The sequence below is a fragment of the Homarus americanus genome, unplaced genomic scaffold (assembly GCF_018991925.1).
Source record: "Homarus americanus isolate GMGI-L3 unplaced genomic scaffold, GMGI_Hamer_2.0 scaffold60101, whole genome shotgun sequence".
Lineage (NCBI taxonomy): Eukaryota > Metazoa > Arthropoda > Malacostraca > Decapoda > Nephropidae > Homarus > Homarus americanus.
This window is the reverse complement of record NW_024748876.1, coordinates 1-16,716: the sequence shown is the minus strand read 5'-3', so window position 1 is coordinate 16,716 and position 16,716 is coordinate 1. Positions and strand designations below refer to the sequence as shown.

General features: G+C 41.5%; 1 protein-coding gene across 1 annotated transcript; it reads right to left on the bottom strand.

Annotated features, from left to right (window-relative positions):
- Positions 1-6,240: 6,240 nt before the first annotated feature.
- Positions 6,241-12,467, bottom strand: LOC121853217. The gene is made up of 2 exons (XM_042347222.1): positions 12,236-12,467; positions 6,241-7,092 (listed from the first exon to the last, which is right to left on the bottom strand). Exon 2 carries the CDS (start codon positions 6,868-6,870, stop codon positions 6,241-6,243), a length of 630 nt encoding a protein of 209 aa, XP_042203156.1. The 5' UTR covers positions 6,871-7,092; positions 12,236-12,467.
- Between the last annotated feature and the right edge of the window lie 4,249 nt (positions 12,468-16,716).

Below are 16,716 nucleotides of genomic sequence, written 5' to 3'. Positions count from 1 at the left end.
ACCAGAAGAGGGACAGAGAAGAGGACATCCACGCCTTACGTGCGGTTAGCCAGTGGACATTAAGCTTGTTCATGTCCATATTCTTGTAGGCGTGCGGCTTGCGGGCTTTGTGAATCACCGATAACTTTGGTTTACAGGTACCGGAGGCATTGGTGGTAAACAGGACGGTGATGCGTTCCTTCTGCATCTTCCAGCCCCTTACCTTGCTCGCAGACTGGACAACGAAGGTCTTGGAAGGTAACTTTTTCCAGAAAAGACCAGATTCGTCCATGTTAAACACCTGGTCGTCACTGTACTGTCCTTCCTCCATAATCTCACGTAAAAACGGAGGAAAATCTCTAGCTGCCGCACGGTCAGCACTCGCTTCCTCACCACCAATGTTGATGTTGCTGACCTTGTTCCTCTTCTTAAACCTATGCAGCCAACCAGAGGAAGCATTGAAGGGTTTGGGCTCTGCAATTCCCAGTTTACGTGTCACTGCTGCGTATAGCTCACGTGCGTACTCCTGCACTGAGCGCGTGTCCACCGCCATGTTGCGTCGCGCCTGACGCACCAAATAACTCACCAGCAAAGTTTCCACTTTTGCCAGCACCCTGTTCTGGCAATACCTGATAGATGAAGCACCTGCAGACTTTGTGATTTTCATGTGGTCTTTGATCTTGGCTGCATCCTTCTTGATTGTACGAATCGTAGATTCGTTGACGCCATGCTGGCGCGCGAGATCAACTTGGCGTCTTCCTTTCTCCAAATCTTGAACAATTTGATACTTCACCTCGTAGCTTAATGAACGTCGTGTCTTCTTTGGTTTAGTGCCGCTGGGTCCAGGTGAGGAAAGGTCTCCTTCTGGGGGCGGTGGTGGTCCGGCGGAAGCCATTTTACGGAACAATGGATGCGCGTTAACCCGGGGTGGCCTTGAGGGATGAAACTGCCGCGGCTAGGTCAAGCGTCGTCTCTCCTCCCTCCCTCCCTCCCCGGGGTAGTCACGTCATAATACTTTAAGCCAATTACAGCTAGCAGCAGAGGGGGGTAGGGCTGCATGGCCAATCACAGTATGAGACGTCATATGACGTCAGTGATAACGCAACAAAGACACACACTGCGCAACCTTACCGCGCCGCTTGCCCAAGCGGAGGGAGGAGGAGGGAGAGGCAGGCAGGCAGGCGGGCGGGCGGGTGGCGCGTGGCGCGTGGGCAAAATCTAAAAATAGCATCCGAGCCGGACACTCACCGCGTATATGTGGAAAAAACCCGCGTTAAGTGAAAGTTCAGCTTTGGCAAGGCACCGCGTATATGCGAAAACGCGTTAAGTGAAACCGCGTTAGGCAGGGTAAAACTGTATAACATTCTGGTAGAAAAGGGCAATAATGTATCTGGTGTAATCCTTAGTAGGTGATCCTGTAGTTACATCCCTGGTGGTAATGTATTAGCCCCTGTCTTATAGGCATACGTATTTATATAAATGTGGGTTAATTACATGAGACTTGTATAACTATCATCCCCTGTAACTTTCCACTAGCTATGAGGTTCATGTTCAGAGCACGTGATAAGGTGTGCCCACGGGAAGCCACGTCACTTAGTGCTGACCTAAGGGATAAGTATCCGGCTCCCTGGCCACCTATTGTGGGCAGTAGTTTGACATCACTGACAAGAGGAAGACGTTATTTAGAGCCATTGTTGATGTGCTCCGTCTTTCCTCGAGGGAGGACGTCGGATATATTCCGTTCTCCCTCGACGAGTCTCTACTCAAGATCACTCCCACTCTCACATCAAACGGACGTATTTTAGAAGAGCTAATATAAGTTAGCCTCCGTCCTCATTTAACACTCATAGCTACAGTGATTAAGTTACGGTGATAATTTTTTTTAAGTGTACATAAAAACAATTTATAATAAATACACAAAAGGGACCTATTGGATTTCGTTAATGAAGACCCAATAAACTTTGATCGATATGATAGTTCGTCTAAAATATAAGGTAACATGCTTCACAAGTGATTGTTACAAGTGGTGACAACCCAGGAAGATTGTTATTTATATGACAGCTTCACAAGTAACAGATACACAGTTGGTAAACGTAGAGATATTATTTTCTCCCCATTACTGTGTTATATACTGTTACCCAGAGGCTATAGTTACAGTAACAACGAATGCACCTTATTTCTGGGTAAACTTCAAACCTAAATTGTTTTACCCCTTTTTATAATTAATAATAAAGTTTAGCATAATTAACGTATGATATAACCACAACTAACAATATGAGCATATTAGTTTAGGAGAGTATGAAGCAAGTACCCAGTATAGGGAGCTTACGGAAACATTAGTGATCAATGTGAGATACCTGGGTCAACTGAGAGTAACCGACTGGTTATTTAATGACATCAGCTAGGCAGTGGTGAACAGAGGTCATGTGAAAGACAATAAAGGTTAGGTGACATGCATGTCACTTGCTTCAGTATTTACTAGCCACTTGTTCATAGTTTAATTACCCTGGGTGCTGTAATTATATAAAACTAATGCATGTAGCCCTAAATCATACAAAATAAATATTACTGTCTGTGAGACAGGGGCTAATACAACTTCCCCCTTCACGTTCATGTGATCGAAGGTGGTGAAAGAGTTGATATCCCTCAATGTGGTACGTCTTAGGAACAATTTGCCACGCCTTGCAGATGGCAACGACATTGGCAGTAACTGACCTGACTCTGATGGCGTGCCAAATTTGTTGGCGAGGGAGGTGACGTTGGAGAGTAGTAAGAAGAGGAGATTGTGTCATATTCGGTGAACTTCAGTGTACTGGTACGGTCTGTCAGGAGTAGGTTTCCCTGGTTTTCTACTGGAGGTGATGGTCCTGATGGACTTCTGTTTATGACGTCCTTGTCTACGACTATGAGAATGTTATATGTTCAGTGATTTTAGTAGTACTGTAACGACCACGGTCTTACACGTCAGTTAGCGCCAAAATCAAATGATTCATATTACGCTCGATAGCCCACAAAACATGTAACTCTGCTTTCGTTTGAGTCCTCCATCTGAGGAGTCCGTTTTCTCATCACTTCAAGACACCTCAGTCCTCCGTTATCCCATTTTCTCTGACTTACTGAAACCAACCTCTCTATAAAATTAATTTGAGTGTGAGAGAGAACACCCTTGTTTTGAGTCAACTTAGATATGTCTGTTTACAGTTGGAACATACAAGATCCATTGTGAGTGGTGTTGAACGCTTCAACTGTCCTTATTGTTAGTAAAACGTGTCAAGTAAGTGAGTGTCGAGTTGGCCAGCTAGAGTGGCGTATTTTATGTCGTCCGTGGGGATATCCATGAGTTTCTGATCGCGCCTGAAGTTATATCATTTTGTCGCCCCGACATCAGAGAATCTGATGTTTATAGTTTAGTTAGTGTCAGTTGTCTATTTAAGAAGGTCATTAATCTCCTGAACTATTCTGTCAACTGGTATAATCTCCAAGATCTAGCGTCTCCGTGAATAGCGCCTTGTTCGCCTCAGGCCTGAGCTTGCAGAATTAATGTTATCAACGTGTATATTCCACCTTTTCCTGGCAAGCTCAACCTCTGATTAGATTATATGAATAGACATAGGAAATTACCCTGATCAAGAACACCGGAGTTCATAACTAAGTATACAGTGATCCAAAATGGTAGAGAAGTTATGTTGTTGGTAAGATCGACCCTTCTGATATGAATGCGGAGGCCCAAGCTGCCCCGCGGGTGCACGTATATACCTCTACACGAGGGAGAATCACGCATTCGTGACTCTTCCTCAACGTCTCTCCAGGTATGTTAACGTGTGTTCCCCGCCGCCTATTAATTCAGTTTAACTTAGTCAATTTTGGTGAATATCAGTGCTCATGTGTTAACATAGTGAATTCTGTGCCAATTAAGTCGAGTAACGTAGAGATTTAGATATCATCTGAACCGTTGCCAGGCGTATGTTTTGTATAGTTGAAGTTAGACATTTACGCATTCGTGACTCTTCCTCAACGTCTCTCCAGTGTGTTGAGCTGAATACTCATCTGCTAACGTGGGTCGGTAACCGGGTTGAACGATACCGTTAATTCGACAGGATTAAACTGGGAAGTCCGTTTCCTGCAAATCAGGCGCCAGCTCCCTGGGCGTGTGTCGGTCTACAACCGACCCCTAACAACGATCTTCATTTGTTGTAGAGACCAGCGTTACCCTGAGGCACTCCTCACAGTTACATGGGCCTAAGTATTATTGTATCTTGTTTGGGGAATAACTAGCCGAAATATAGTATCCCAGGTTAAGTATTGAACCACTGAATGAGAATTAAAAGTGCCATGTTGTTCCTTGTGAATTAACAGGAGGTATTGTATGGTGCGATAATTGTGGAGTTGTCCAGTATGCTATGTATTCATCGGTAGTGACCATGAAATGATAATCTGAGAGTATAATGATATAACCAAGAAGTGAAGAGTTAATTTGCTACTTGGTAAGGTAAGACCTGAGGGACCAGTGATATCTGGTGTATACCCAGTACTGAATATCATTTGGCAGAGTGATAATACCACAATTGTCGATTGAAGTAATAAGTACTTGGAGGTATTCAATGAGGTAATAAGTTCTTGAAGTGTTTGATGACTTAATAAATAAATTGCAGTTCTGTTTTGTCTGAGTGAATCTAAGATGCATCTTGTCCAATCACTGTGTTAATAAATATTGAATTAGTAATCTACGAGTATCACCACTCTATCCTTTCCCACATTGGTTCTCAGAAAATAACTAACTCACGTGCCTAGAAGCTCGCTACCTAACAGTTAACTAAGATATGCTATATTCAAATAAAATCCTGGGTGGTGGCAGGTCTACCGCTGTAAGTATAATAAGTGTGGTAATAAGAAAGACATGGTTTCCCAGGTTAATCCATGGTTTAGAATATAACGAACAAAATATATGGAAGAGATTATAATATATGAAAGGAAATGAAAAGAAAGAACATTGACTTGGAAAATATAAGCAGAGAAGCATAAGAGTTACTTATGTAAGAATATATGGTATATAGAGATAAAGAACATATAAGAATATAAGCAAGAATATATAAGAATTAGTATATATGTAAAGAATTGAAGAAGGATAACTATATAAAACAGGATACTCATTGGAAAGAATGCTACAACGAACATATAATTATATGAATAAACAAGAAGACTAACAGAAAAGAATATCTGGATGGTAAATTATAAAAAGAGAGAACTCGGCCCGTTACAAATCCTGGCAGCGGTGGGATGATATCTAAATCTCAACGTTACTCGACTTAATTGGCACAGAATTCACTATGTTAACACATGAGCACTGATATTCACCAAAATTGAATAAGTTAAACTGAATTAATAAGCAGCGGGGAACACAAGTTAACATACCTGGAGAGACGTTGAGGAAGAGTCACGAATGCGTGATTCTCCCTCGTGTAGAGGTATATACGTGCACCCGCTGGGTGGCTTGGGTCTCCGTATTCATACCAGAAGGGTCGATCTTACCAACAACATAACTTCTCTACCATTTTGGATCACTGTATACTTAGTTATGAACTCCGGTGTTCTTGATCAGGGTAATTTCCTATGTCTATTCATATAATCTAATCAGAGGTTGAGCTTGCCAGGAAATGGTGGCATATACACGTCAATAACATTAATTCTGCAAGCTCAGGCCTGAGGCGAACAAGGCGCTATTCACGGGGAGATTCTAGATCTTGGAGATTATACCAGTTGACAGAATAGTTCAGGAGATTAATGACTTTCTTAAATAGACAACTGGCACTAACTAAACTATAAACAGCAGATTCTCTGATGTCGGGGCGACAAAATGATATAACTTCAGGCGCGATCAGAAACTCATGGATATCCCCACGGACGACATAAAATACGCCACTCTAGCTGGCCAACTCGACACTCACTTACTTGACACGTTTTACTAACAATAAGGACAGTTGAAGCGTTCAACACCACTCTCAATGGATCTTGTATGTTCCAACTGTAAACAGACATATCTAAGTTGACTCAAAACAAGGGTGTTCTCTCTCACACTCAAATTAATTTTATAGAGAGGTTGGTTTCAGTAAGTCAGAGAAAATGGGATAACGGAGGACTGAGGTGTCTTGAAGTGATGAGAAAACGGACTCCTCAGATGGAGGACTCAAACGAAAGCAGAGTTACATGTTTTGTGGGCTATTGAGCGTAATATGAATCATTTGATTTTGGTGCTAATTGACGTTACAGTACAATAATGCTGCCATCAGGATATCTGTTCCCTTGCTTTAAACTGTACAAGGTGCACCTGGAGTAGTTCACTGGTGGACATATGTTGATGTCTGTTATTGTGGACGTAGGGAAGTGTTTGTCCAAGGTGGCCTTCAACTCAATGGCGGCACCTTGAGGGTTACTGAAAGAATTTCCTTGGTGCAGTACACTGGTAGACATCTGTACATATTTGTCTGGTCGTAAACACACGCAGTACTCCTTGTCTCTGGTAGTTTGAGGGTCACCGACACAGTGCCCACGGTCTAGTACTACACTGCTCACTGGTGACTTGTTGTGAATCATGCTTGTTTTTTCCTTGGGATTCACTACTGGATCACTGTTTGATAACCAATCATTGATCACTTGAATGTTTTGCTGATAAATCCCTGGTGTAGTGAAGTTGGTGAGATGGGGAAGTAGTGCGTGCGTGCATGCGTGTTGTTGGATTTTGTATACAATTACATCATAAAATTCAATACCACGACAAGCACATATTGGAAGACTATTTGTTTTCCACTCTAGTGCAGTAACTGAAACTTTGGAGTCAATAAACACAAACTTGCGACGGCAGGAGCTGAAGGGGAAGGAAAAGCTGAAGGACATGTTAATAGTCTAGTTGGTCTCCACCCAGGGCGCTTCTAACTAACCTTGGCTCTGTTATGGAGTTAATGTTTGAAGACTACACTAACCTGGAAGGGATGGCAAAATCAAGAATTTCTTCATTTGTCCAGTTGGCATCCACCAGGGGCACTACGTGGCACCAATAGTTCGGAGTGGCGCCTAGAAACTGATAAGAAATTGCCTGGAAAGGCGAGACAAACGTACCTGAAAATATTAAACAAATAATAATATTTCACCTGGTAATATATTAAATTTGTCTGAGAATTACTCATTTTAAAATATCCAATCATTCCTTATAAAAAAATTTATATATATATATATATATATATATATAAATATAGTATATATATATATATATATATATATATATATATATATATATATATATATATATATATATATATATATATATATATATATATATATATATATATATATATATGCAAGTAAATCACTGTACAGTAGGTGCGCGTGATCTAGGTATATGCTGATAACCACAAGGAAAGAAGAAAACACGAAGTTCCCAAGCGCTTTCGTGTAATTCACATCTTCAGGGGTGAGTACAGACAGTCTGTACTCACCCACGAAGTGTGAATTACAGCCTAACTATGTTTCTCTTTCCTATGGTTATATATATATATATATATATATATATATATATATATATATATATATATATATATATATATATATATATATATATATATATCATTAGCCCAATAAAAGCACGCGGACTTCTACATACAATCAACACCTCAACCCGCCAGGATTCGAACCCTCTGCCCACGAGCCCATGACTGTGACGGGGGAATGGAACGCTAACCGCTGGACCACCAGGATTAGCGGTTAGCTGGTGGTCCAGCGGTTAGCGTTCCCGGGTCATAGTCATGGGCTCGTGGGCTAAATTAAACGTGGGTTCGAATCCTGGCCGGTTGAGGTGTTGATATATATATATATATATTAGGGTGGTCCTTATGTTTCAACTTTGGAATTTTTTACCACAGACCCTGCTAAAAGTGTGCATTTAGGACAAAAACATTGTGTGTATAGTTATTTTTAAATATATTAATATTTAGAGGTTGCTCAAAGCTGTCAAAAATTAAGTAATCGATGTAGTCGATTACTTTGTAGCCGATTACGCCCACCACTAGTACGTCGCATTTGGCACGATTGTGGTGAGTTTTTGCTGGTCGTGATTGATGATTTGGGAAATTAGAAACAGCTCTGCAGAGTATTCTTATTATTAATTTATATTAATAGTTGATTTATTTATTCCTCAGGTCAAAATGGCTAATGCAGGAGTAAAAACACGAGAAAATGTGTATTTGATAAAGACATTATGTGATGACATTACAGGGGCTAAGTTACCTTCAAACAGGCAAGTGTTACAGTATTTCTTAAGCCTGCATCGCATACAGAAAAAAACCATCAGAGTGGCAGCTGGGGAAGTCACAGACAAAGTTTTTCAATTTTGGACAAAAGCAAACATTCCCACACACCACAAACCAGATTGTGTGAATCAAGTGCACAAAATGTTTGACAAGTGGAGTAGTTTGAAAAAGAACTCTTCAAGAAAGACAGAAACTCAAAAGCAGAAAGAGAAAGAGTTCACTGATACATTTGAAGATCTCTTTGACATTGCACATGTGAATGCTTTGAATATGATGACAGTTCAGGAGGATAAGGATTTCTTAATAGCGCAACGAGAAAAAGGGCGTCGTGGGGCAATGTCATCTCTTGACAAAGTATTCCTGAAAAGACAGAAACGACGAGAAAAAACTCTCAAGAAAGCAATGAAAAGGAAGTTGGCTGCAGACAGTGCAGAGGAAGAAGCCAAAAAATGCCAGGCCATCGTTGTCTTGGACAGCAGTAGTACGTCTTCTTCTGAGGAATCCAACCCAGTTCCTGGCCCATCAGCACTTCAAACTCCACCTACTGTCAAGAAGCGTGGGCGAAAAGAAGTTCTAACTCCAGAACTTTCTGCAGCATTAGATCGGACCAAGTCCTCAGATAGAATGGCCATGCACATTGTCACCCAAACTGCTCGGAGTCTGGGCCATGATGTCAGTGAATTGATTCTGAATCGATCAAGCATCAGGAGGAAACGTCAGCATCATCGCAGTAGCAGGGCAGCTGAAATCCTTTCAAACTTCAAACCAGAGTCAGTTTTAATTGTTCACTGGGATGGTAAATTGATGGCTGATTTGACGGGGCATGAGGCCATGTTGACAAACTCTCAGTTCTTGTCTCAGGCAATGGCACCTCCCAACTTCTTGCTGTTCCAAAACTTCCCTCTGGTACCGGTGATGAACAAGCAAAAGCTATTGTGAAGGCTTTGCAGCAATGGCACATTGCAGACATCGTGAATGGCATGTGTTTTGATACAACAAGCTCAAATACTGGTCACCACAAGGGTGCGTGTGTCAAAATTGAACAGTTGCTGGGTCGTGATTTGCTATATTTTGCCTGCCGCCACCATGTACTAGAACTTGTAGCTGGAGCTGCTTTTGAAGCTGTAATGGGGCACTCAGCTGCTCCTGACATACAGCTGTTCCGAAGATTCCAAGCCAAATGGGAACAAATTGACAAGCAGAACTTTGAAGACTCCTCCACCGACGATCTGGCAGAAGAATCGGTCAGAGCTGTTAGGGACGATCTAACCAACTTCATTAAGAAGTGCTCTATTGGAGACACAGCTTCGAGATGATTATCGAGAGCTGCTAGACCAGGCCTCCATCTTCCTTGGCACATCACCTTCTCGGAGAGTACGATTTTCTGCTCCTGGTGCAATGCACCAAGCACGATGGATGGCAAGGACCATTTATTCCTTCAAAGTGTGGTTATTCCGTTCTCAGTTTAAGCTTACTCCAAAGGAGAACAGAGGACTAAGTGATTTGTGCATTTTCTTTGCCCGAATATATGTGAAGGCTTGGACAACTGCTCCACTTGCTGCAAAGGCACCAAAAAAAGATCTGATGTTGCTTAAAGCTCTACAAGACTACAGTACCATCAACGATGCCATATCAAAGGCTACTTTCCACAAAATGATAAGACACCTCTGGTACTTGTCAGAAGAGTTGGTTGTATTGGCCTTCTTTGATGACAATGTTCTCCCAGCAGTGAAGGATTGCATGTTGGAAGCTATGAACATCGTTATTGGAGAAGAAAAGCATGTCAAACCGGTTACAATCAATCCAGACACACTCTAAGTGAAGAACCTATATGATTTCACGACAAAAAACACAAAGTCATTTTTCAAAAAGCTCAACTTGAATACAGATTTCCTGGCCCTCCCAATAGAACAGTGGAAAGATGATCCTGGCTTCCAAAATGCAAAAGCCAGTGTACAAGCTTTGTCTGTGATCAATGATCATGCAGAAAGAGGAGTAGCCTTAGTCCAAGATTTCTCAGGCCGCATCACCAAGGACAAACAGGAACTGCAGTATCTACTGCAGGCAGTTGCTGACCACAGGAAATCATTCCCTAATGCCCTCAAGCAGACCTTACTGGGCGACAAAGAGTGAGACTGGTCCTCATGCGACCCTTGCATTAAGCAGCTAATACCCACTTAGACTAAGTGGGGGGGGTGGGGGGCCCAGGCTTGGAAATGGCTAGGAAATGATGTGTTATGAACATTAAGCATAGGCATAATATTGTTAAATTTCACTTGACTTGAGCAACCTCTAATTATTAGGATATTTAAAAAATATTTTACAGGCAACGTTTCTACCCCAAATGAAAACTTATGCCAGGGTCTGTGACAAAAACATGGCAAATTTTGTTTTTTGCCCCAAAATAAGGACCACCCAAAAAATATATATATATATACATATATATATAAATATATATATATATACAATCAACACCTCAACCCGCCAGGATTCGAACCCATAGCCCACGAGCCCATGACTGTGACCGGGGAACGCTAACTGCTGGACCACCAGGATACAAAAGCAGTCCTAGACTCTGTTATATTTCACACAAAGCCTGTTCAACGAGCTTATGGCGCCGTGAACCTCTAATGGGGACTACCCGTATCACGTAGGTGGTCAAAGTAACGTTTTACCAAATCCTGGCGGGTTGAGGTGTTGATTGTATGTAGAAGTCCACGTGCTTTATTGGGCTACTGAAATATATATATATATATATATATATATATATATATATATATATATATATATATATATATATATATATATATATATATATATATATATATATATATATATATATATATATACATACAGGCATCCCCCGCGTTACGGAAGCCCGGGTTACGGAATTTGTAAATTATGACCAATAATTTCGCGTTACGGCCCGTAAATCCGCCCTTACGGAAAGTGGGGTAAATTTTAACAAACACAAGGCCTCACACATGCCATTCAGACTGACAGACAGTTGAAGCTTTAAACATCACTCACAATGGATCTTGAATATTCCAACTGTAATCAGATATACCTAAGTTGCCTCAACAATTGCAACCCCAGCTGCAATATCAAATTCTGTGTCACCACTAAAAAATAAAACAGTTGTCCCTGGTGCACTCTTAAGATTAAGAGAAAACGGACGACTCAGGCGGCCTTGAAGTGAGAGAAAACGGATTCCTATGACGGGGTACTCAAATAACCATACACATAATGCAATATTATGCAATATTAACCCCTAAATTGGTGTTTTAAGAAGGTATATCATAAATTATTTAATATACTGTATTGTATGTGTCTATAAATGTTTATTTTCATTAATAAAAGTGCTTGAATTACTTTTGGGGGGCCGAAAAAATTCCTTAGGAACGCATCTCCAGTTTTATAATGGAAGTCAATGGGAAAATAGGTTTCGCGTTACGGAATTTCGAGATACATGTACATTTTTGTATTGTACATTTTTGTATTGTACCAAAACTTTCTCTCCTATACCCTTCCTCTTTCCCCCTCTTATCTTTCGTTTATCTCTCTCTCTCTCTCTCTCTCTCTCTCCATCCGATTTTAATCTTTATTGAATTGAATTGAATTAAATTGAAACAGTTTATATAGCCAGAAAAACACAGATACAGAGTGGATAATAATAACAATATTAACATGGTTGAGCCAGTTGAGAACCTGAGCTCTCTTTGAGGCACCTGATATATACTATACATTTATCTCAAGGAAGTATTATGTAACATTTAGTATCATCTGGAATACCACAATAGCATGGTGGTAATAAGAACATCTCATAATGTTACCACGGTTATCTCACTCAATTGTCCCCCTTTCTGTGGTTGAAAACATACTGGTACATGAGGCAGCACACGTTTGAGGCAACAAGCAAGATATGTTGCAAGGTAACGGAGGCAAGAGAAACATACATAAGCAGGCAAGGACGATGACGGTGAGATTCCATCGGCCAGAAGTGCCTGCTAACTCCTGCAGGTCTTCCAGGCTCTCTATCATGGCGTTACTGTCATTCCTGCTGTCCTGTTTGCTGTTTCTCACATCCACACTTTCCTCCTTCACTTTCTTCTTCCAGTTTGCTGCTATCACATCAGGGGATTCCACGCCGACTCCGTTTACAGTATCCTGTAGGAGATCAACCTATTAGTCACAAGCAACTTCAAAATTACTAGATTTTGAATGCCTAATAAAAACATCTCACTTTAGACGATCAACAAACTCTGAACTATCATGTTTATTCCAAAGTACTACAAAAAGTAAACAATAATCCAACCCGAGATCTCCACTTGGAAACAAAGAGTGGTAACCACGACACCAAAAGGACAATAAAAGCGATCGTACACTATGTGTTTTCTGCTAAGAAGACCATATTATAAATTCAACTGATGCCATTGTCTCCACCTGTTCCCATAACTAAAATCAGTCTATTAAAATGATATGGTTGGTAACGGAATAATGATAAAAACAGTGTATCTTGATCATCGGAAAACATAATTTTTGCGAATACATTATGTCGGTGTTCAACGGAACGCCACACACCTTAAACTGGTCCACCCACTTCTGGGATATAACACCAGCATCTTGTTTTAGTTAACTGTACATCTCCACCACTAGCATGGGGGTGGATGCTCGGTAAGAAGCTGTAGGGTTTCCTGAGAGTGGTTGGTGGTTAGCATTTTGGCAACCTTCTCTGCTGTGATAGAGGGGTTGTATGTTTCTCATTAGCTAACTGTGTTCCAGGGCACTCTATGAGGTAGTGCTGCAGTGCGTTTTCGGCTCCGCTGTCGCACGTCATGCACAATGATTTCCCACATGCATGGGTATCCCAGTCTCAGTTGGTGAAAGTTGACTTCTTCCCTTCTTGTTATACCCTTCATGAGTGGTGGTCTCTCATAATTCGTGACCATGTCATGGTCACAATGACGGCTGGTCTGTTTGAAACCTGATGATTCATATTATACTCCACGCCTGCAAAACATGTGGATAACTGGTGAGTTATCCCTAGGAAGAAATGCGTTTTCCCTCTCTTTAGGTGCCGGCCATATTGTCCAAGATCTTAATGTATATACACAAAGGCTCCTTGTCCATAAGTCCCGCCCATTTGGGGTACTAACAATTGTCAACGTGTATATTCCACTTTTTCCTGGCAAGCTCAATCTCTAATTAGTTTATGTAAATCAACTTAAGAAATTCGCCAGACCCATGTCAACTGAGGGTCATCTTTGAATGTGTAGCAGTTGATTTGAATGTGTTTCTGTCATTGCGTGAGTAGCCATCTCTGGCAACTCATGCCGTATATAAACCTGTGCGTGAAGGAGAAACGTCCCTTCCTTGACGTCTCCAAATTATCCCAGGTATGTGAACGAGTGTTCCCCGCCGATATAGTCATTCAGTTTAACTTAGTCAATTCTGTTAATATCAGTGTTCATGTTGTAGCAGTGAAATTGACATTTACCCAGTGTAAGAATTACTATAACGTAAATGTCGTCTGTCTCCAAATTATCCAAGGTCCAGTTTGAGTGTTAGTGAACAACCCACCGGCTGCCTGGGGTCGGTGGCTACCTAACAGTTAACTTTATTGGACGATGTCGCTGATTCGGCAGGATTAAACTGCTCAAGTCCGCATCCTGGAAACTAGACCCCAGACTCTCGCCATGTGTCAGACTACAACCGACCATAACAGCGATCTTCATTTGTTGAGACACCAGTGTTATACCCTGGGACACTCTTTGAAGTTATATGGTCCTCAGTATTTGTTATATATGTTTGGAGATAATTAACCGAAATATAATTATCCCATGTTGGGTAGTGAACACATAAAAATTGTTAGTATCAGTAATAACGTGTTATGTGTTGTGAGTGCATCCTCCATATGTACTACCAACAGTTCTAGTGAAGGTACCATATGTAAGTTTGTCATGTGGTGTAGTCTATGTAATGTACCACCAGTAATGTTGTAAGAAGCAAGAGTATCTAAATGGAATTGCAGATGGGTAAGGCCAAGGAGTTGAACTTTGTAGTTGTATGTTAATGACATCTTTTACCTAATTTAATTTCATATTAATAAACCATTTCTTGGAGTATATTAGGGGGTATCATTTTCCCTCAGTATCCACCTTTATTTTTGTCCAATGACTTGATACCAGAATTACAGTACCCATGTGCCCTAACTCTCGTCATGCTACCAAAGGTCAGAAGTGATGAAGTAACCATGAAATGAAATAATTAGACAGAACAAATGAAGGAAATAAGACAAAGAAAGAAGTATGAAATAAGAGTAAGGGATAGAAGAAGAAAACTCCCGCCCTTATAGTGGTGGCACAGGTGGTCGTGTAATTTACATGTAATCAAGTTGGGAGGAATGAATGTGATAATGTGGGTATTTTTTTTTTAAGTGTGATTTGTAATAACCATTTCTCTGCACAGGTACCTAATAACCATTTCACTGAAACTAATGAATATTTCAGATTGCTAATAATTTTGTTCTGTATTTTTCCAGTGTACAGTATAGTATGTAATTCTGTGCTAATTAAGCAGGGACTTAATTATTTCATTGGGTACTAATTTTGTTTGGTGGAAACAGAGTTAAGGAAATGTGCAAAACAAAATTGTGGTTTTGCCTTGAAATTGAAATAACAGTTCAAGGTAAATACTGTACAGTACTTTACTTGAAGTTAGGCAAGAACAATTGCCTCAAGGAAATTAGAAATCTTTTTAAAGTAAAGTGTACAGTACTTGTAATGCTGTTATGTGGAAACATGAGGTCTGTCAATAGGTTAGGGTTGTCAAGGATCTGAGGGATGACTTTTCTACATATGAGGGTGCATTTAGCGCGGTATTCGGGTGAACTGAGGACCGTTAGGCCATTGTCCCTCAGTCTGTTGTTCATTGCTGGGGAGTGGAATAGGTCGGCATCTTCATCAGTTTGTACAAATATTTTGATAATGTCGTCATTGGTGAAGGAACGGATCTGAAATATACAGGTCAGCTGGAAAATAAGTGAGGCGAGGTCTGTGCACGGTTGGATGGTACGGTCCACTTTAATTTTAATTGAAGGCATGTTAACTGTTTGAATTGGAGATTTATGGAGATCTCCCCTAACAGTCCCTAATTTCCTGCGCCCCTCACGTAGGGGAGGCCCTGCACTATCACAGGGGTCCCCAGGCGAATCGGCAGGCTGTGCTGACCCTCCACCCTTCACACAAACACGCACTAGCGAGGTGTGGGGACAGAGGGCGTTTCCAGACGAATACTCCCCTGTACGTCAGCTGACAGGGGAATAGGTCCTTTCACGGCACGGAAGAGAAGGATTAGAGTAGAAGAAAAAGGTCTGAAAACTCACTGCCGACTCTCTCTTCACACCAAGCCCCTCAGCAGCATTCGGGGTTCCTAAGGGAGGTCCGATACTGTAGGAGAGGCTCAATGTGTTGATCGAATCAAAAGAATTGTCAGTTGGAGAATTGAAGTCAGGTGCTTTGGTTTTCCAAGGTACGTGGGAAGGTGGGATAGGTCCAATGACTAGCCAATCAGCTAGGTCATGGACGGTGTGGAGGGAATGGCGATGAAGTGGCAGCCGCGGTAGGTGTCCGGAGATTGACAGTCGATTTGTGAAGGTCAGGGGAATCAGCCCACGAGTCCAGGACCTCAGATGAGAACACAACCAGAATTTGAACGAACAGCGGGGTGCAAGTACAGTTGTGATGTGATGACGGCTGGGTCGTGTCTGGTGTGTGTCGAGGCGGCAGTGACGTTCTCACCTCCGTCTTCCCCTCCCCCCCCCCTCCAAGTGGGGGACGCGAACAAGCAAATAAGGGGCAGGCTTCCACCCTGCTCGTTACAGCCCTGACAATAGGCAAAACCCTTAATAGGATTTTTAGTCCCACACAGCCCCAAATCCACAACGTTCCAAAATATTCAATCCATTTCACCATTCCGTACACAGGCCCACTCAGTTTCACCCTTAGAAACAAACTTAAGAAACTTTTCAATGAATTATATCCTCAAATTTCTCTTAGACTAATCTTCAAAACCCAGATTTCAATTAAAAAAATCATTAAAATTAAAGACACCATACACACACACCTGTAATCCTCATTGTTTATCAATTTACGTGTGCTAGCTATAGAGCAGCACATATAGGTAAAACAAAACGACATTTGATAACTCGCATCTATGAGCACTTGGGCCGTTCCGTCCGAACAGGCCAGTTAATCACACAACCACCACATTCATCTATCCGTAACCACGCCCACCAACATGACCACCCGTTTTCGTGATCTGATTTCTCAGTTCTTGGCAGGAGCCACTGTGAGACGGGCCTCTTCATTATGGAAGCTGTGAATCAGTATAAAGGAAAGCCATCCATTTGTGATGTGGCTTCCTGTGAATTGTTGTA